Genomic DNA, 23,123 nt, shown 5'->3' on the forward strand with positions numbered 1-23,123 from the left:
TTGCAATGATAAACTGTTGAGAAGTAGGAGTTACAATTGAGATATCAGTTTGAGCGTCAAAAAATAGGGCACTCCATAGCATTTCAAACTTTTATTTTATAAAACAAAGCAAAACAGTTGTACTTTAAAAATGGACTTTAAGCAATGGGAGCTTGCACAGTTGCACTTTAAAATGGACTTCAAGCAATGGAAGCATGTTAATGCCTTGATATGTTCTTTTTAAAAATTGTGTATTCTTATTTTTTATTTTTGTGTGTGTGAGTGTGTATGTGAGTATTATTTTTAAAAGCTGCACAAGCAAATTGCGTGTGAGTGTGTATGTGAGTATTATTTTTAAAAGCTGCACAAGCAAATTGCATTGTACACCAACTGCACAATGACAATTTAAGTCTATCTATAAATCATACAACATGGAGAAATGAACTAATAAACAATAACATAAACAAACTGAACTTGTGCCAAAGCGTGCCATACTGTTTACAATGGTGAATGAAAGCGTGGGCTGGTCAATCTGCGTCTTTTATCCTGGTGGTGGAATCAACCAAAGGGAGGAGGGAGAGAAGAGCAGAAAATAGAACATTGTTAGTTTGTGAGCCACTCAAAAATACAAAGTAAGACATTTGTTTGACCGTCTGCTTTCATAACTGTGGGAATTTTGATACAGCACAAAGATCAGACACACCTTATTAATCACTTAAACACAGAATGGGGGATGTGATAGCTACCACTCACATTTGCTATATGTTGCCCAATTGAAAAACAGATTGTATTGATATATTTGTCAAGCTTAAACAAGTTTGTTGAATTCCCTCACCTCATCTAGTAAACTGTATTGTCAGGCTAGGATTAACCCCTATCCAGCTTACCACTAGGCAAAACCTTGTTTTGGTTGGACTAAGCCTATTCAGTGTAAAAAAAAATGGGCATCTGAAAATAGTTTAGTTCAGAGTCCTGATAAAAAAAAGTAATTTGGGCAATTTTTTTTTGTCATCTGGGAGCTGGCTCCATAGTCAGAACGCATAACAACTAAATGCAGCGTTGCCTTGTTTAGTTCTGATAGTGGGTTTCAACAGGAACATTTCTCCTGTGATCAGTGAGGCTTAAGTGATGAGTATTGCTGGAACATGTCACACAGTCTCATTGAAGGGCAAATCTGGTGTAAACTGATTTAAAGCCTTGTTGTTCGAGCTCACCAGGCACTGTCCAAAGGACAAAGAACAATAAAATGTGTCATAACCTAGACAAGTTATGGACAAGAAAGTAAAGCTGATTCAATATGGCAAAAAAAGCCTTCGGTATCTTCTTTCCATTACAGGGTTTCCCCAGGTTTGACCACCCCAAATAAGACTTTTTTTTAAGACCACTTACATGAAAATTAAGACCTACATCACACCCATTATGAGGTTGTAAAACACCAGATCAAATCCATAATGACAATTAAAACAACACTTCCCCATGATGTGCTGTCCTCTCCTTTCGACTGATTATGTTGATTCATTGCTGCCGGTGCGAAAACCCAAAGTATTGTTTATGATATCCTAAGAAATTAGACTAGTGTAGTTGCCACGATACCAAAATTATTGTTTCGATACCAATACCACATCAAGAATTGCGATTTCGATACTTCTTCGATAATTCTTAAAAAATGTATTTGATTTGGGGGCCCAGACCACCTTGACATCATCAGTAATATTGAATATAGTGTTATCATTCACACCAGTGGGCATCCTACATTCTGCTTGACTCTTTCCACGCACACGGAAAATTATGGCTTATTTCATATGTTTCTATTTCTTATACCTTCGAATTCATATAAAGTGTACAGTTAATGTATAGTATTTTTTAATCTGCATAATTACTATTAATCTGCTTAATTGCTAAACATATTTAGTCATTTGAATACTTAATATTTATTTTTAAACTATTACACCTAGGCAAATTTGAATGTGGTGTGTAGGCCTAGGTGTAATTGAGTGTTTGTCAATTTAAGAAATAACATTGAGTAATTACTGTAGCCTTCAGTCTCACGGTTTTAGGCTAGTGAATAATAGTTGCACATAATGCATAAGGATATGTGGATGCAATTCATTGTTGTCTGTCATTAGATAAAATAAATGTAAATAAAAAAACTATCAAGTTCATAGAAGGGATCATGTTCAATAATGATTTTAGCACTAATTACTTAATGACATACATGACCTGAGCTAGAAGAATTAGTTAGCAAGGAGCTCTCTCCAGATGTAAAAGTTTGCAAAGGTTGCGCTGCCTATTTCTAAATGACATTAAACCCAATAGTAGACCTACGTACATCTCATAGCCTAGCAACACAAAGTTGAGAGGTGCAAGTGAGCAAATCAACTTGATATTAGCCTATTATTATGTGTTACAACAGAATCACTTAAGCTAAACTAGCAGCCATGTCTCGCTGTTTATGGCACGACAGCTGCGCATATGTGTGTGAGGAGAAAAGACGCACAGCCACAGGCTTGGGGAGGAGGCAGTAGAAGCATGCCTTGTGCACACAAACAAGAACACGGTCATTCTTAAAAGTATTGATACTAATAAAATTAGGTATTGTGACAACTGCTAATAGCTATTGCGACACTTTTGTTGTATCGGTGCACCGTGCAACACTAAATTAGACGATCTCTGACGTTAATCAACCCCCTGTTGAATTTTCACATTGTTGTTGTTTTTTTCCTAGCCTAGAAATCTAGACGCACCCTAGTAGCGGCAAATTAATTTGCTCAGCCTGTACGTCTAGTATCAAACCATAGGGATTTCTATTGGCTGACGCCGTGGGCATCATCCAATCACAGCGCTCTATTTTGTTAGAGAGTCTTAAGGCGGGCTTAACAGGATGGCGACAGTCCTGCGACAGTGAACAACAAGGAAGGTGGCTATGGCAAACGAAGAGCGGTTGTTTGAATCGGCGTTGGCGTCAACTTTGGAGGAGTTGGACTTGTGCTTTTCTTTGAAAGTTGAGCAACACAATGCACTTAAGTCATTCCTTTCGAAGGATGTATTTGCCGTTTTGCCGACCGGATACGGATATGGTCGTAACGCTGGCCTATTGCATGCCTAGGCAGTTTGAAAGACAATTCTCTGCCCGCCCCTTGGATTAAGCGAGGTGAATGGCTCGAATCCAGACTATACATTTCAATGATATAGGATGGCCCGCCAGGCTAGTTTTTTCCCCCATTTCACCTTGCTTGCAGGCTAGTATAATTAAAATTGAACACCTTCGTTTTAAAAAAATTAAGACTTTGGCAACGGAATTTAAGACTTTTTTCAGACCTTAATTAAGGAACATGACATTTAAGACCGTTTAAAGACTTTTAAGACACCGCTGGCTACCCTGCATTATGTCAGGAATACCAAAAGTACTTCTATACGGTTCTGGGCTATACTTCCCTGTCCATAACTCAGAATTTGTGCCACATTTTTTTTTCCTATGAACAGCACACAGTGATTTCCAACAAGAGCTATGGATCAATTCATACCGGATTTGTCCTTTAAGTGATTTGTAAACAAGGAGTGCTTTAGGGTCAATCCGGTAAATCAAAGACAATGACTCAATATTACATCTAAATTAGCACAAAACATTTAGCTCTGATCACTCAAGAGACACTGACAATTGTCAAGAACAAAAACAAAATACAGAAAATACAGTATACACCAGGGGTATTCAATTAATCTTCAGCGAGGTCGTTATTGGGAAAATTTCCTCAAGCAAAGGTCCGGAGCATCATAATGTTTAGGCTATGTATATGTATGTATGTATAATATATATACAGGGGCGGGAGCCAGAGGGTGGCTCGGGTGGCACAGGCCACCCTTGAGATTCGATTGGCCACCCCAGGTGCCACCCCAAATCCTAGTCTACGATTGGCCATTAACATGGTGTAAGGCGGGACCTTTCTTGATGCACTTGCAGCAGTGTGAGGTGTCAGACGTCAGAAATGTAAGTGGCAAACACACTTGCCTTTATTGGCCTGGCGCATCTAAAAGGTTTCCCGATCAGGAAATACTCCTTAATAATACTTTAACTTTGTGTAGGCTTAACAGAGGTAGCCTAAATATCGTGCCTATGACGATGACAGCTTTAAAAAAAAAAAAAACATTTATTTCAATTGTCTCGCTGGATTGAAGGCAGAATGTGGGTTGTTGCGCAAATAGATGAATGAGGGTCGGAGATTCCATTAACAAAAAACCTAAAAGTTTTGCTAACATTTTCTCCATTATTATCGTAAAATATGTCTCCATGCAGGGCAGGGCTGGTTCTAACCTAGGCTAGGCTACTATATTTGGGTGGGCTGGTAGAAATTTTGGGTGGGCAACATAGCAAAGCTGTCAAATTGGATCAAAACTAACATAAACACAAAACAAACACAAAACAATCAGTACTACCTAGCTTGAGTTGCTTCAGCCAACAGCCAGGGATAGGCAGTATGTCTGATACATGTATGTAAAACACAAAATAGTATGTTGTCATTTTTATTTTTATTTAGTTGGAAAAAAATGGCATCATATTTTGTATCAAAATACTTTATAGGTTTGTAGTTTAAAAATAGTGCCAAATTATTTTGGTAAAACCAATAACCTACTTTTGGTGATGTGATTATAAAAGTGCAAAACAATAAATGCAGCACTGGTGCTGACTTGTAATTTGCCCAGAGTTGTTGTGATCAGAATATTGAGATTCAGGGAGATAAGTTTCTTGAGAACTTTAGTCATCCAATTCAAACACATGGAAGTCATCCAATTCAAACACATGGAACCGGGTTATGTGGTTTGCCCTGCAAGAAGTTGCACCATGTGCAACATGGCACAATGTTTGCACACATCCACAATACACTCCTTCATATTAATCCTCAAGTTTCTTGAGAACTTTAAAGTTCTCAAGAAACTGATGATTAATCATCTAATCCAGTGGTTCTTAACATGGTCTGGCTTTGGGACCCACAATTTCCCATGTTCATGAAGATATATATATATATATATATTTTTTTTTTATAGCTTTCAAGACAACATATTTGGTGAGCTACATGCTAAGAAAGGCGAAGTGCCTGTAGGCCTATTTGTTTGGAACATGCTGTTTGGCATTACATTTGTGAAGTCTCCAACTCCTGGTGTCACCTTAAAGTACTTGACAGGTCTGTCTTTGACAGGTGTACTTTATTATGAGGTATTTTCACTCATGTTCCAGCAATTGTGAACATCGCACACTGTGGATTCTGCACCATTTTGTCTCAATTTAAGTCTATTTGAAATGGGCGATTTCTTCTTTTTTTTTTTAACCACAAGCTCCGCGACCCACCCAGAATGGTTCCGCGACCTACTTTTGGGTCCCGACCCACCAGTTAAGAACCACTGATCTAATCGGAAGACATGGAACCGGTTATGGTTGCCCTGCAACAAGTTACCCCTCGTGAAAATGTAATTAATAATTTGCCCAGACTTGTTGTGATCATAATATTGAGATTCAGGAAGATGAAATTGCTCACATACACAATACACTCCTTCATACCAACCTCAAGTTTCTTGAGAAAATAAACAAATAGATAAAAAAAGCAGGTCAAATTATTGTAACAGCTACAAAAATAGATGGCCATAGAGTGGGGGAAATGTCTTGGATGAGTATATTTTGTATATCTTCATTTACAGTAATATAATAAAATTAATTATATTTTAATGTCCCCATGATGGAATTTGTTTTAGAACAGCATAGCCCAGTGACAGACAACTTAGATAATTAACTTTAATTAGTTTGTTTTCAATTTTATTCAAATACAAAGACATTTTATGTGAGAGTAAGGTATTTGTGTTTTTTTGTCCTTCAATTTATGAGTATGGTGTTTGCATCTGGTTTCCCTAATGTATTTGTGCTAATTTCACATCTTGAGCCTGTTTCTGTTTATCTGGATGTTTTGCCTCATGCCACCCTTGAATCAGTGCCTTACTAGTGCCACCCTTGTTGAAAAATGTCTAGAATCGCCACTGTGTATATATAATATTAGGATGAATGGATGGAGCCTAGTTGTAGATAGATAGATAGATAGATACTTTATTGATCCCCAAGGGGAAATTCAAGAAGATTGTAGGCCTAGGCCTAATGTTTAATGTGAAATAAAATAAGTAGCCTAAAAGGCAACATTCGAAATGAGGAGAAATAAGGCAAGATAAGAGTGATTGGGGAGAAAAACTGAGTAGCCTTGGCTATTTTAAAGATCTTAACGTGAACTTAAAATAAAATTTGAGCTGAGACAAGGCTGGTTCCTTGAACCCATTAATCAACAAGTTTAATTTAATTTTTTTTAGTTTTTTATGTTGACCCGAAATCCTGGAAACCCAGGAACATCGTTGTTGGGCAGTGAATGCATGTCGGCTTAACTAGATTGTGGTGGATCAATCATATTGCCTTCTTAAATCGTAAAATATTCTGTGGTCTCAGTTCACTGTTGAATGGGCCTAGCCTACCCTATGCTTGCTCAATATGCTTTGTCTAGTAGAGGTGCTTCAAATTGGCTTTTAAAATCGCCTGTCTCAGAATAGAAGAGGTCAGGGCAATTCTGCCAAAACTGTCACATCCATATTTAGCCTAGTTGGCGTTACGGACGTGACAGTTTTGCGTGGTATTGCCCCCCGATATCGTTATATAAAGCTCTGTTCTCGCTGTCTAGCTTCCTCCTCTTTGAGCAATCGATGATTTGAAAATAACTTACTTATCGTTAACTTAGATATCCATCTGATTGTTTCGTCCGTCTCCTCTCTCGCATTTCGTTTCAGGCTATCAGTCTCTTCCCCATAGTAGGCTACTTTACTCACTGACTCGACTTTATCAGAATTCACAGATTTCACTGGCTGAGTAGCAGCAAAGCGAAATGATGGTTCCTGAAGCTCCTGAAGTAAATGCTGTTATCCTAATCAACAAAACATTTAGCGCAGCTTTGAAATCTTACGTGAAAATCTAAATTAGGCTATTATGGTCTGGGTCGGAAAGGATCACGTCACGGTCGGTCGGATCTGATCCGCCATTTGGTGATCCCTGGTATACACCATACAACAAATATTGTTGGTGAGTTAATCATTTTGGCCATGTCATTTTTTTTACTTTTGATGCATGTTCAGCCCATCTGTAAAATATCTTCATAAAACCTAGTGGAAATTTCGCCTCTATCATTTCTATGACAATGTGATTTTGTAGCTTTCGTAGCTACACAGTTTGATGTTAACTGTATAAAGGTTGAATAATCTTAGTGCAATAGAGGCCTACCCTTTATAAAAAGCCCACCAATAATGCTCACCACAATTGGAAATAATTTAAAATAAGAGAAAATTACCCCAGCTTCATGGATGTTTTGGAACCTCCAGCCCTCGTAACAAAAGCCTTCTTGACCTTTGCGGATTCCCCAGCTATCCATCCGCAGAGCGTTCCACAGTGCATAACGTAGGCTGCAAATAAAAAGCAAAATCAATCTATCAGTGTGGTAATAATAGCTCTGAAACTGACAGTTTCAGTCATTGATTTTGATTAGCTGAAACGTGTTCCTTTCTGTTGTAATTCCCAAGTTACACAAAGTTGTTACAAGCTGTGGCCAATGTTCCACTTACCATTGTGTGACAGTCTACATGAACTATTTATTGATGTATAAAAACCATCAACTGTGCATAAGTTAAGACAACCAGAGGAATACAATAAATCATCTGTTGGAAATTGATCTTAATGCCTCAATTAAAAAATGAGAAAAAAATCCAACCTTTAAACACACCAATATTCTTTGTGAATGAACCAGGTATCGTAAATTAATAAATGTTATTCCTTAAAATACAGGGGGCATAAGTAAGGAACCCCCCCATGTTAAAATCCCATAGAGGCAGGCAGATTTTTATTTTTAAAGGCCAGTTATTGAATGGACTCAGGATCCTCTGCATCCTGATAAAGTTCCCTTGGCCTTTGTCATTAAAAGATAGATAGATAGCCCCACATCACATACCCTTCACCATACCTAGATATATCATGGTTTTATTTCAGTTAGGCTAATAGCTGGTTTGATTTGCATGCTACAGATTCTATTAATTGCAAAAGAAATGTTGACTGGTAAGTTATTCATGACTGCAGATGCTGACTTGCCTATTTCTCGATCCCTCGACCGCAGCAACGCTACTTCCTAGTTTACCTGGGTTACAAGAATGCCCTTTTACTCCTGTTACAATATGCTGTAATTTATAGCAGGTTAAACAAAAGTGAGAACATATTGTGGGGAAAAATATACTTACCATTTTTGGTGCGCTGTTTGTTCAGCAATTTGATCTGATGGTCTAAGCGTAGTCTTCCAATGTTTTAAGAAGCTGCCGGCCTCTTTTCAGTGGAATTGAGCTGGAACCAGTTTAAACCAGTGGCACTAACGTTAGCTTCGTCATCTTGACTGACATCCCAAAGACATTTTAAAATTCCGTGCATTTTGGCTACAGCATGGCTTAACACCATTCAAAACATACAGACTAGCTGTATAAGGCAAAGTAAGCTAGCAACGTTAAATTGTCTAAAGTTAGCTTTATATACAAGCGGCACAGCCAGTGATGTAACTTACAAGTAGCTAACATTAACTAGCTAGCTAACTTTATGTGCTGCTTCGTCAGGTTGTTCAATGATATATCGAGTCTAACAATATGCAAGAACGTTAGCAAATTACCAAAATGTTAATGTACCTTCTCTGAGTTTTTCGTGGTGGCAAGTTCTGCACAACCCTTCATACCCACACACCGTTTCACTTGGTTTCACTGGGCGCCAAATCTAGACTGCATTTTCTGGTAGGAGTCTTCTGCACGGGAGTTTGTCACATCCTACCATCATAGACCTCTGGAGTCTAACTTGATTTCTCTAACTCTAAAGTCGCAAGTTAGCTCTGGGGTAGCAAAAATCAAATTGTGCCGCCTTCACGTACCATTGATTATAATATCTACTCAAAGGTTGAGGACAAAAGTGCGTTCAGGAAAACGTCTGCTTCTCCGATTTCGTCGTCTCCCTGCGCGAGAATTTAACAGGTGATCTCCTTATATGGGTATAGATGGTAGCTTTTTTGTAGGCGAACTTCAGAGGTCTGTCAGAGCATCTTCATGTGTGGTGGTCACATCACATGGTTAGGCCTACTGTTTGCAAATGTGAACTTGAAAATATGTGCAATTAAAACAAATAAGCCAATGAAAATCATTTGAGAATTGTTGTACAACAGCTAGAGCTCTTACAGATCAGACTAATTTATAAAACAAATAGGTCTGGATAGGCATTACATTAGTTCATAAAGAGCTCTCTGATGGATAAGCCTGAGTAAAATATGAGATATATAAATTGAGCAAGTCTGAGTATTGTATAAGCCTTTGCTGAGATCTCTTTTGTAAATCAAAAAAGGACTAAACTGAGATGACTAGAATGAGAACGGTTCAAGCTTGTGAAGAGATCTCGTTTACAGAACTGATGGAGCCTAATCTGAGATTTACCAAACTGAAATGAGAATTGCATGAGTTTACAGAGAGAGCTCTCTGGTGGATCAGCCTGAGTAAAATATGAGATGTATAAATTAGACAACACTGAGCATTATTTAAAATATTGATGAGATCTCATTTGTATATTAAAGGGAGTCTACACTGAGATAACTTAACTCTTTTGCTCCAGAGACAAACCTGAGAAGCGGGAGACAAAAGCAATAATCTCATTTTTATATCACTGTGATCTCATATTGTCTAGGAGAAACAATTGAGAAAGAGAGGAGCTCTCATTTTAACATTTTCTTTCCTCTGGGCACACAAATGCACTCACATGCAGTATTTGGTTCATATCTCCAAAGCAGACTGATGGATCTTCATTAACTCTAGTACATTTATTGTCTATACAATGAACTTAGGGACTCAGGGCCATGGGGTCAAAGGTTAAGGTCAGTTTCATCCCCTGACATACAAGGTTATAGACGGTGGAGACATGCTAATCAACATGCCATGTTCAATTAAATTACTGTAAATATAGTGAACTTTTTTTATGTTGCACAACATAGACTTGGTTGTTTTTGACATGGGGAGTCCCTATCTACAGCACAATGAGTTTAATACCCCTCCTTTGTATATAAGAATCAAGAATCTGATTGCAATTGCTGTATGCAAATGTGCTTAGCAGTTACATAACAGTGAAATACTTCCATAGTCATGACCTGACCAATATCTCTTTCAATATTGCCCATGCAGTCCTTTCCACAGTCCAAGCAGTGCTACTTCCAGCTGTAAATTATAGCGTTCTCTGCTGTTGTGACTTTCCATAAGTTATTATGACTGTTAAGCTTCTATAAGTTGTCGTTTTCGGGTGGGGTGGCCTTTTGAATGCACTACTATTTTGATACATGATCGTGTCAAAATCGCTATTTTTAAAACACTAAGAAGGCTTGACACAACTTGAAACTTTGATCGAAGTATTATCAGTGTCTCTACACATGAACTCGAGCATTGAGAACATTGTTCGTGTACACATAGTTTACTAAAATGAAAGGGTTTGGACTTAACGTAGTGTTTTTAAAATTGCGCTAGTGATTTGATGCAATCATGTATAAAAGTACAAGATGATTGGCAACAAGAGACCAGTGATGAGCTCTCCTGAATGTAAGTTAATTAACACGCAGACACAGAACAGAGTCTGTAAAGCAACTTTGTAAGCAATTAAAGCTGTGTCACTCAGACACTCATTTTGGTTACATGACCTGTACAGTCTTAGCCTGGGTGTTCCCATGCTGCCTTGCGCGCGATTTGATTCACGCTGCTAAGGCAGCCTGGAGACCATGGAGCAAATTTTCGCCTGAGATAGGGAACCAATCACAGAACAGGTGGGAAAGCAAGACGATGATGAGCTATGCACAGACGCATTTGATAGACATCCGTGGCACCCAATAAACGGATCTGGGCATTTTTTTCAAATACGAGAAAATGAACGTTTGGTTCCCAGACCACGTCTCTTTGAGAAGTGGTGGCGCTAGCCAGGCTAGTACAGTCTAGTCCAGGGGTCTCCAACCTTTTTGGGAATGAGGGCTACCTGAAGACCCGAAATCATATGGAGGGTTTTCTCCATACTCATTTAAAACAAACATACCCTCACCCCTTTTTTTGCGAGGGTAGTCCTCCTAAATAATAGGCCTATGTGATTTTAACTTTTAAATTATCAATATTGTGTAGGCCTATAAGTTTTATACATTAAGGAACTGTATTTTCATCTGATTCTTCAATACTTTAATATCATATATGATATGCAACACTACCAACATTTTTGTTCAGTTTGTTCATTTCAAAGTTTGCATGGGGAATCAAATCTAATTTTTTAACAAAAAAGAAAACAAAACAATCTTTTTGTGCAATTAATAATTTTGTTTACAATTTGTACCCAATCTATACCCACCACGGGCACCATGTTGGAGACCACTGGTCTAGTCTGTTCTCCTGCAATCAAACTAGCTGTCTTAGTCTAAAACTACATACAGTCAAGTTAGTTTGACCCAAGAGCATGGTGGCTAGCTAGCAGGTATCTTTATATTAAAGACAATGTTTCTACTACTAGGCTGATAGAGATTCCACTTGGTAGTCACTAGAGTAGCTGGCTGCCTGTTTCGGTTTTAATTTGGGTAGGAAGAAAAGTCTCTCTCTCTCTCTCTCTCTCTCTCTCTCTCTCTCTCTCTATCTCTCTCGTAGGCTAGGCTGTGCAGAGTGCAAAAAGGCTGCCCTCATTCATACGTCATTCTGACTGAATCCGATATGATCTGACACTGATTACCTAAAAGAATCATTAATCTTTGTTTTAACCTTTTTAATCTTTGTGTTTCAAGTGTTCCATCTATCCCGTCCAGACATTCCACACAGGATCCCACAAAGTAAGACATATTTTAGTGTATGATGTGTTTCATGTGTCTATACTTTTTACTCTGTGTTATGGTAGGCTAGAGGCTGAGAGAGAGAGTAGTCACTAGAGTAGCTGGCTGCCTGTTTCATTTCACAAGGCACATTTCATCCATTGTATTTTTGTTAACACCTATATTTTTTATTTTAGGTCAAAGATTTCCCAGATAAGCTCCTGCAGGATGCATAGGTATTTTGGACAAGTTCTCTCTACTGTTGTCAGTACACTACTGTATGAGCATTGCTAGTTAATTTTTTTTATATATATTTTTTTGAGTTTTTTGTCAAATGTTTTTTAGATTTTAGTAAAATTGTTGTTCAAAATGAAATGAAACAGTGAAACAGTGTTTGAATGAAATGAAACAGTGTTTTTTTTTACTTTTGTACTGTAGCCCATTTGTGGCAATCAATAAAAAATATCAAAATTAATATAATGTATTCTCCTATGTCTATTTTAGCTGATTTTTTCCAGCCCTATTTCACCTTGATGTACATAAGTAAAATTAAGAAATATGTTTTTGGAAATCCATAAGCAAAAAAACAGAACACCCAATAAAGTCACCAACCCAATTGATTGTGTTATTTTAACCCAACCCGAGGTCTGTCCAATAATGACCCAGGTACCTGGGCTAGGAATAACCCAATTTGGGTTGTTTCCAACCCAGCATTTGATACTGAAGTTTTATCAACCAGTTTCAAGTTTGTGTGATATTCAAAGTCATGTTGCTGAGACAGCTACAGTAAAACAACCAAGCTTACTAAGTATTGAAGTGTTACTGGTGCTCCTAGGTCTAGTTCCCAGAGTAGTATTATCTGACTACAGTATCTGCTGCAAAAGTGTGAGAATGAAAGAACAAACAAGTTGTCCAAACCAACCACCCTCTTTGTCTAACTCATAGCAATTACCTCTAATGTCATGGTAAATTAGCACCCCCCTTATTTGCAGTTACACATGCTGGAAGGGGGTAACCTTCAAAGCAAAGCCCAGTAAGTGTCCTATTCTTTAGGACAGTGCCTTAAGGGTACTGTAAGATTAAGGGGAGTGGTGATGGTTGGCTTACTGGACACAGGACTACCAGCCTGGAGTTACTTCCTTCAGTTCCACTAGGATAAACTGCAGGCAAGAGGTACTTTGTAAGGTGGTGAGAGATTCTCCAGGTTTGCCATCCCAAGTAAGCATGTGAGTATGATGCATGTGTATAGAGATCCCGTGCTGTTTAATCTTTCACCAGTTGTGCACGTTTCAACGCCTTGGTGAAAGCCACTTTACACTACCACCCCAGTCAACCCAGACTCAATCTCCAGTTGGATGGACAGGGTTTAGTGGGGTTCTGGCAGAAGTCCCATCCATATACTTGCTATGGCTCAATTTATGTAATTTGTACACATACCCTTGTAGTGCACTGATACAGTAGTATACTACACATCATCATAAGATGCCTAAAGAATGTATTCCCAGGGGCATAGCACAAGATCCTGGGCCCTGAGCATAGGCAGTCCTGATGGGCCCCCATAATAAATATAACAAAATATATTCCAGACCTCCCTCCCCTTGGGGCCCTAGTAATCAGTACTGGTTTTACCCCCAGTCCGACACCCCTGTGAATTCCTATTATCCCATAATAGATTATACTGTACCTCAAAGTAAAAAAAACCTGGCTGGCCAGTGACCCACAGCTGTTTGAATATTATGGCAGCTTTAATATATATTTATATAATATATTTAATTATATTAAGCTGATAAGGTCGTTTTTAGCAGAAGACTGAATTCTATTTAATATCTAGGTTAAGATGCAGATGAAAATATCAGCCTCTGACGTAACAGTTGTTGTCTAGAAGCGTGTATATTCCATGAGATAGCCACTCTGTCTGATCTCTCTTAGCATGTGATGTATTTTGGTGCCAGTTTTTACAAACTTAACAATTGTATAAGCAGACGTAACCCCAACTTTATTCAACACTTAATATCCATCATACCCCACAACCCCATGCTTCCCCTTCCACAATTCTGGCTTGCATGATGCCCCTGCTAGAGAGGCATCTCAGAGGATTACCAATGTATACTTTTGGTGCCATTGACATTAAAGTTGCAGCATAAATTACTATGGTGATCTGGCGAGGCTAAAAGTGAGGCACGTCATTGCAAACACACACACACACACACACACACACACTAAATGTTAACAACCAATATGTTGACATTCTCGTAAATTATTATTTGTATTATTTTTTATTGCTGTTCATAACTGTTGGGATACATTGATTTCTATATTCAGTAATGTGAAGCTTTCACATCTGGCCCTCTGCTCAATGGCCTACTGGTGTCTACGAATAGCTACAATATAAAAGCTACACAAATTATTGGATCAATGAATAAATCTTAAACATATTCTCAGAAAATGGCTGCTTCATTTTTCGATTAAAATATTTTCCATAATGTTAAGGGCCAGATACTGGGTACCGGTTCGGGCCTTTCAAAAAACAAACCAAATTAATACAAACCAACATCCATTTCTGAGAGGATGTAAAGATGTCTGGGGAGTGAAATCTTAGCCCAAAGTGATGTATAGTGTGAAGCTCACTCTTTTTGGGACATGATTTTTTGTCATTCTTTAGAGATCAGTTTGTCTTGACTGCTATCAACATATTCTGAGACTTTAGAACACCGAAACAGCAGACGAGACAGGCCTTCTTGAACATGCATTTTCTTAATCTTCTATACTCTTCATCTAGTGTCACCTCGTTCCGTCACCTCTGCCTCATGCCCGAGTGCAAATTGCAAATGGCAAGGCCAACCTTCTATTAATGACCTTTCTTCAGTCTGGACGCAGAAGACACAGAAGTTTAGCCACAAGGTCGAAGGTCACATGTCGCAAGTCTCTTCAGTGAAAGTTTTACTCATGAACAGGTTCAGAGTCATTTTCCACACATCCCTGAGAGAGCATTTGTTCAAATCCAAAGCTCACAGAATTCTTTCAGTTGAGATCTTAACCTTTATTAAATATAAATGTAATGCATGCTTGTTAATTGAATACCTGATTTCTCCACAGCTGACTTTGAATATACTGTGAAATATGCATAATACTGTGGAATGAACATATTTATATATCATTTTGACAACAAATTATGCACACAACAGTGTGTTTAGTGTTTTGATTAAATTATTTGTATCTTTTGGCCTTTGACTTTATTGTTAATAGTTTTGACAACTGCAACAACTTTCAGATGTAGATATCTCTATCTTGTATCTGTTTAATTGAAACATTGTTTAACCTGGAATAACAGTGGTACTGTTTTGACTGGCTCTCAACCTAGGGTCACGGATGTAGTGTCAAGGGGAGGTTTTGATTTTGATCATTATTTTTTAAATAAGATGTCAATGAGGGGCTTCCTTGACACTTTCTGATAAAAAAGGTGGTGGAGAAATGAACTGGCCCAAACTCAATGGGCCTTTAATCTCTTTGAGGTTGCATCACATTTGGAGGGCCTCCGTTTTTGTTGCCATGTGCTACTGTAGGGTTGGCACTTTTTACAGGTGGGCTGGTTGCTGGCAAGTATTTGTTTATAATACCCACTTGTTTTGGTACAATACTTGAACTAACTTCTATTCAGGGAACAGTGTGAATCCATGCAAAGCCTTTTCCCAAAGTCCTTTTGAAGACGACAGCCCATTGAAAGAGGAGGAGAGGGGGATTAGCTTCTCCAGCAGCAGCGCATTTCCGAGGGAGCTGATTAGCTCGGCATTCATTGTTAAATCGAGCAAAGGAAGCCCTAGAAGAGTGAAAAGAGCCAAATAGGTGGGCCAGGAATAAAACAGCCACAGGAAGCCCTGTGCAGGCAACACCAAGTTTTCCCAACATTTTTTTTTCTTTTCCCATGATGGTAGAGTGAAAAAGAAGATTAGCATACAAAATTAGAGGCAGGCTGATTAGAGGGCAACTAGGTTCATGTTTTCCCTCTGTCTCGACAGAGTTAATTAAACCAGTATTAAACAGTAAAGAAGCAAGCAAGAGCCAAGGCATTGAGAGTTCTTTAAAGATTACAATGACATAAAAAGAAGGAATTTGTAAGGGTGAAAATGAGAAAGGTGTGAAAAAGGAAGACTATAATTAAACATTTCTCCCCTAATTGTGTCTTTGCCCCAGGGTTATCTGATACTAAAATGAACAATGCAGAAATTATTTTATGCAGATTACACAGATGATCTTCTGTATACATATGTTCAACTTGCTTTGAAACACATTTATTCCTTTCATTTAATTCCGAAACTGTAAAGTTTCTGCCCTATAAAGTGTTCAGCAATTAAGTGAGTTCACCGTCAATTCACTCATTAGACAGATTGACTAATTCAGTTAAAAAATGAGTAAAAATGAACATAATTAGCATGCGGATAATTCTTAATAACTCCAGAAATAATATTGTATAACAGGTTTATTAAATTGTTTTGTATTGATGATCTTGTGTTTTAAAGGACTGGAAATGAGTGAAACAAAGTAAACTATTACAGACTGTGCAATAAATTAACAAAGTGCTTCATTTTATTTACATTTAAATACAGACTGTAGAGGGACGTGCAACTCACTTCTCTCCCCTGTGGCCCCAGATGGGTCTCTGTCACATTGACTGGAGGCTCTGATTGCTGTGTATTACACAAATGCCAATTTTGGAAATGGAAACATGAATGGATTTTGATTTGTCTAGTCCATAGTTTGTTTATTTGTGTCATCTTATAGAGGGAGAATTCCCACATTTTTAGAAGTGTTCCCACATTTCAAATGGTAAACATATACAAATGGGGTCATGTAGAAAAGTACAAAAATAGTATTTAAATATATTCAGATTATTGTACCTATAAACAACTATTATTTGCAATGCTTCTTTTATTTATGCAAAGCTTTCCAATATATCTAAGGCTTATTTCCACATAATCTCTTTCAGTCATTTTCTTTTGACAAAACTTCAACATACCCTTTAGTTTACACTCTTTCCCATATTTTGTTTTTACAGTTTTTGTGAAATATATGAGGGATACTATCTTAGAGGAAACAAAATGGAGTGTTTGTATGAAAACCTCAGAAGCTGTCGACTTGCTCTTCTTAGTGGGTTTTTCTGAGCCTGAGACTTTTCCTTTGGCTGCTGCTCTCACTCTTGGCCTTCTTTCCCTTCTTCACGCAGTAGTATTTGGTGACAGTCTTGCGGCACTGCTCGCATTTGACAGCGCAGCACCAGTGGAACTTGCAGTTGCAGCTGGACACCATCTCCGCCCTGCGCTCCTCCACCGCCAGGCCACACTCTCCACACAGCCGCTTGCAGCTGCGCTTCTCCCACTTGCTCAGGTTCTTACCCTTTTTGATGCACTCGCGCCCTTCCGTGCCTGGCAGGCCTAAGGTCTTGTTCTCCAGGCAGTAGTCAGGTGAGTCCTCCAGGTGGACCAGCTCTTTGCGGGAGATGGAGCTGAAGGTCTCAGCGATAGCCCTGCGGCTGGCTGCACTGTTGCCGGCCCCTCTGAGCAGGTCTACCTTCAGGGCTTTCTGATACTTCTCCTTCAGATAGTTTCCCACCTCCTTGAACTCAGGGAGCTGCAGCCAGCACGTCTGGGTGGTGCAGCTCCCAGAAACTCCATGGCATTTACATGTCTTCTGCATGGTACCTTTAACAGCCTGGTCGAACAAAACATTTTTCGTATTAAAAAAGGCAAATGCATTTCTATTCTCATGATTCCACTAAACATAGGTATAAAATCTATGTGAACTACTATTTTGCATTCTCTTCACTGCTTTTATGTCAATGTTTGATTTTCAGTTGTATGCATTCTGCTTTACAAAGACAGCTTCCAACTGAGTGTATGGCTTGAAGCTGGAAAAGAGGATGAATTCAACGTGTGAAAGAGGGCCAAGTTCAAGGTTCAATTCTCCTGTTCATCAGCTTTTGTGTGCACTCAATATATCCTGACTTTGGTCGTTATAAGCAGCTGTCACTTGAAAAAGGACATTTCTTTTCTCAGACTAAAGCATTTTCACTGAAGGTGAGTAAGTATCAAGGATTCACATTGAGTCTGATTGTTCTGCTGTGGAAAGGGGTGTATTTATTTAGTATAACCATTGTCAACATGTTTTCTGTTAGGAGTGGACCCAATTGAAATTCCATTGAAGAGGAAATAAAAAAGGGTCTCTTTCTGCTATTTTTTCTGTTACAATGATGCTCCAGGTGCCATGGGGATCTGACAAAAACTGAGGAGGCAGTGCCGGCAGCAAAAACAAAGACCACTTCAGCTGCATAGCCATGATCCCCTGGGTTTCTCAAGTGAAACAAAGGCCAAAATAAATGTAAGAACCTTATTGCAAGAATAAAACTAAACACTTGTTTGGGAACAACATTATACAGAAGCTTTGCTATGTGTGGCCCCTTAGGTCTTCTAATTAAGCTTGCACCACTGATCCCAAGAGTCTTGAGTTGAGGTCTCATCATAAAAGACATTCAGGATCTGTAAATAGACCCTTCTGGTACAGCGCACACACTGTGATTTGGACGAGTGGCACCTTGCTTATAACAGACTGAATAAAACTCTTGGGTGGTAGGATATAATTCAGAAAAGAAAAAATAATGATTCAAAGGACACTATACATTCTGTTGGTGGCCAAGTGAGATTCCTAAGTCTATGGCTCCACCTCTAACTAAGTTTTCACAACTACTTATTACGCGCCTTCCTTTCAAATCAGCTCTCCAGACTTCAGATCAGCCTATGAAGCTATTTTAGAGAGCCTACCTTCTCTCTGTTCCCTGAAGAGTTGGAGGGTTTTTTTTTTTAAAATATGAAAACATTACCCTGCGTCCAGCTTCATTGTTGTGTAGATTCATTGCTGCTCGTGCATCTTGCCCTGTCTCCAAGGCGTCAACAAACTGTTTGGAGATCGCCTCTCCAAAGCCAACATTATCACTGCAACCTCCCCACAGCCAACCCTGGCCCCCTGCAAGTCAACGGAGGACACAAAGATCCTGGTTTAGATTTTTATTTAATCTGCTTCTTAGACTACACCAATGGAAACAAAACAGCCGCAAATAATTTGTCGCTCATTTAGGAATTTAGTTTTTAAGAGATGATAAAATAATGAGAAACCTAATCAAGAATAGCCTTCTAGGTTTCGCTGTTAAGTTGGTAGGCTAAATTTTGAGTACACCTTTCCCATGCAGAATGGTGATTAACTTCCTTACCTCGTTGACCATTTCTTGTGTCATCACAGCCGCAGTTGTCAAAGTCCCCAAGGCTACAGTTGCGTGTAAGGGTGTACATCACACCTGCTGAACTTATAGCATGGACAAACGCTGTCTCCCTGTTTGCTGTGAAAAGAATTTTCAGTGTTAAAGCACACGGCCAAAATCATGCAATTATATTATTCTATATCATTGCATCATGGACCATTTGCATTGTTCCAGTTGCACTGCAGTTAACCTGAATTAAGAGACCAATAGCAAAAGGTGCAGCTGATGGGAAAGAGCACAATTAGACAGCAGGTCAGCTCTGGACTGTGACAGCTTCACTTTGCCCTCTGTGGCACTCCAGGAATGCCCTCTGAAAGGAGCCTGAGGCAGCCCTTTGACCTAAACCCCTTATCTTCTGACGAGGCGTCTATTTCACCTTCCACGCCTCTCTGATATCCCTTCCTAGTCCTGGTTTCTCTTTGTCCTAAGGGAATTAACCAGCAATATTCAAAAGACTGAATAATCTTGTTCTGGTGTTGTCTGTAAACAGTATTAGTTTCTTTTGCATTTATGATTGGATTAACTGAGCTTTGTTACATTTGTTCAGACCACAGCAAATACACTTAAACAAACTACGCTATAATTACAATTTTCTTTGAATCTTAAGATGCTGGCCATTCAAATTGCAAAATAATTTTTACAAAATAATTTCCCACCAGATGTGACAAAATGCCTTCCCTACTTCTCAGCAATTTAAACTTTGAATAAAAGGTATCCCTGAGATGCGGCCGTCAGTTTGGGCAATAAACTGAGTGAAGCAATGGCATGCTAATCCTGCATGCAAAGCTTAGGTCCATATTAATGGAAGAGCATGTGTTTGCTTGCTCTTTTCTCACCACTCCTGAGGCCACTGTGAGTGGACAGCTGAAGAGCTCTCTCTGGACAGTTCCAGCGCTCCCAGGCAAATTGATACTTGCACTCCTCAATCCCACTCTGAGCCCCTGCAGCAACACTGCTGGAGTAGATGAGATAGGCCTGAAAGGGTGAACAATCACAAGGGTTACAAGAGCCCTTTAGCTGAGCAACATCTTGTTAGAGATACTGTTTGTTGCCATTTCTTTAAAGAATAAACACATGTAAACACAAAAGAAGAGAGTGTCTATGTAGGCCACAAAAACAATGGATGTTTGGTCAAACAAAACGAACATCAGAATTTTCACTTTAATTTTCATTATTCAATATTTTGCTTTCCTGATTACCAAACGGTTTGTTTCAATGGTACACATTTACTACACATAAACATTTAGATCATAATTCTTTAAGAAGGATTTTGATTCCTCATACTGATTCTTTTCCAAATATCAAGAGTTCTACTTCATCTTGAGTGACAGGTTGCTTGTTCACTCTGAGAGATATATCCTAATATGTCTCAAGTGGCCTTGGATAGATTGAACCTCAACCTCATTCACTGGTGTCTGGCTTGCTAATGATGACCACCCACCAGAGGAGTCTTAGCCTGCCATTCTACAACTCAGAACGCAATAGAGTGAATGATTTCAAGTATGTTTAAGGAAGAGGACCCTGTCTGGCCCAATCCCTAGAGAAATGGTCCCGCATTTTCAAACCAGAATCTGATTTACATTCCGCAGTGAATGAATAAGAATGTTGGGGTTTATAGTTTGGACAAATGGGGGTTTGGTGGGTGAGGTTCAGGACATGACTTCAGATACTTCTGCTCTGTTTTGTGGATGAGGATCAAGCTCAAAAGATATCATATATAAATTCAAAGGAGTGACGCAGTCTGAAGGATGTACTTTAGATAGAGATCAGCAGGGAAGATCAAAAGAAAAGTTGGCTTACCTTTGGGCCAGTCATCAGGAAATTATTCACTGACCTGGAAAACAGAGCAGCCCATTAACTCAAAAATGTTTCTCACCCATCCTCAGACAGCAACAGTGATGCAAAACATCTTAGTTTTTTTCATAATGAATTATCTTACATATAGCCCTTTTAACTTCTTGTCAAATGTATAGCTCCCAGTTTAGAGATAGTCACACAAATATGTAAACATTCTGATCTGATTAAAACAACAGAAAACTTTCTTACTTATACAAGAAAAGAGGGACAAATGACAGAAAAGGCAAAACACACACATTTTATAAACAGGTTGTTCTGTAAATTAGCATTTGAGTAAAATAACAGCAAGCTAAATTTGATTCATTGTATACTCAACATGGCAGTCATCCTTACAATAAAAACAACAATGTTGCATCATTTGTCAGCACATAATGATTTAAGTATCCTAATATAAAAACATACCGCCATTGAGATTTCATCAAATCATCGACTGCTTGAACAATCACAGGCCGAGTATTTCAATGAAACCTACTGTAAAATCGTGACGTAAAGAAACAATAAAATCAGACAGAACATCATTTTTATAGGCTACTTACCAGGAGCAGCAGGACCTCACGTGAGTCATCAAAATGAAAATGTAGTAGTAGACTTCTAAATGCATAAGCATCCTGAGATTTAGAGAATTAGAATTCTATGTGCTGTAAACCCGAGCGCTCTGCTAGAGGGTATATACCTACATGCAGATCTCAGGACGCTAAGGGGTTCATGTGGGAACCAGGGGGGTTTCTGAAATGGAGCTGCTCTCATCCCAACAAGAGATTATCTGCTTAATTAAAGATTTTCCCCGTCTTACTCCTTCAGCCAATCAGGTCTATTATAGCACGGAGAGTTTGAAATGATCAAAAGGGCACCCTGGGTTTCCAGAAGAGAAATAGCTGGGAAGCGTCTATTCCCTGTTAACAGTTAAATCAAAATGGCATGAAACCAAAATAGTTATATATCAACTTTTAATCATTTATTTAGAAACAATATTTTATCCAGAAACAACAGCCATTACGTCTGACATAAAATTGTTATTTCGATTATGGCAAGCCTAAAGACTGTGGAAAAGACATCAATTGGATTAATTAGACGTACCCCGTCGTCGGGGATTCAAGATAGGCTATGCCTGATAGGGAAATGTCTTTATGTCAATTGAACTGTCGAGGATATTATTCGGGTTAACATTTCGGTTAAATTTGTGCTATAGCCTACCGCATGAACTTTTCACATAAAATACAGGCTAAGCTATAGCCTGCCAGTTACAAGTTAGCCTGCATTTTAACGTGATATAGGCTAGGCTATTTTCGACATCAGAATACCATTTGGTCCAACAATTAAAACTAGCCAATATAAATAGGCTGCTTAACATTCTCAATGAAAATATGTAGTTTATTGACTCTAGATATTTCAGTCGAGACTCACCATCATCATTTAGGCTATTTTTTATTGATTTGTTTTTTATTATTATTATTATTATTATTATTATTATTATTATTAGGCTATTATTATTATTATTATTATTATTATTATTATTATTATTATTATTATTGCTAGGCCCTTAGGCTTCTTTAATTATTTTAGTTCAGGCTTGGGATTTTATCACTGTTCAAGTAAACAAATGAAAGATCAATCACAACAATTTGAACTGACATTAAGGCGTCAACATTAAATTCAAAAGTGCGATATCAGCACCGACATGGTAAGAATGCTTGTTTGCGAATCTAAGCTAGACGGTAGGCCTAACTATCAAATAGCGTAGCCTATATTCAAGTGTCATTTGCCTTTTTTGTGGTTGCCCCTGTCTGACCTTTCATTTGAGCAATTGTTTCTTTGACATTCGCCTGTCTTCTTGTGTGCAAATTAGGATTAAGAGAAAGTTATTTGCAAGTTTCTGCGGGATGTTTTTGGATTAAGTCTTTGAGATTCACCAGATTTTTAAAAAAATCAAATGCAGATCCGCCTGTAACCACGGGGATCACACCCATTCGAACTTCAAGCGCCTGTTTTGCATTTTAGACCCAGGTGACATTTTCCCTTATTGCATTTGGTCTCTTTTGTCTGACTTGCACTTACCACCATGTTTCTTTGTGTATTCC

General features: G+C 38.5%; 1 protein-coding gene across 1 annotated transcript; it reads right to left on the reverse strand.

Moving 5' to 3' along the window:
- Positions 1–16,420: 16,420 nt before the first annotated feature.
- Positions 16,421–21,749, reverse strand: wnt8b (wingless-type MMTV integration site family, member 8b). Its single transcript, XM_048269914.1, has 6 exons — positions 21,582–21,749; positions 20,989–21,022; positions 20,025–20,163; positions 19,141–19,266; positions 18,754–18,896; positions 16,421–17,588 (listed from the first exon to the last, which is right to left on the reverse strand). The coding sequence occupies exons 1-6, from the start codon at positions 21,650–21,652 to the stop codon at positions 17,025–17,027; spliced, it is 1,077 nt and encodes a 358-aa protein (XP_048125871.1). The 5' UTR covers positions 21,653–21,749; the 3' UTR covers positions 16,421–17,024.
- Positions 21,750–23,123: the final 1,374 nt, after the last annotated feature.

This window comes from Alosa alosa, chromosome 18 (assembly GCF_017589495.1).
Source record: "Alosa alosa isolate M-15738 ecotype Scorff River chromosome 18, AALO_Geno_1.1, whole genome shotgun sequence".
Classification (NCBI taxonomy): domain Eukaryota; kingdom Metazoa; phylum Chordata; class Actinopteri; order Clupeiformes; family Clupeidae; genus Alosa; species Alosa alosa.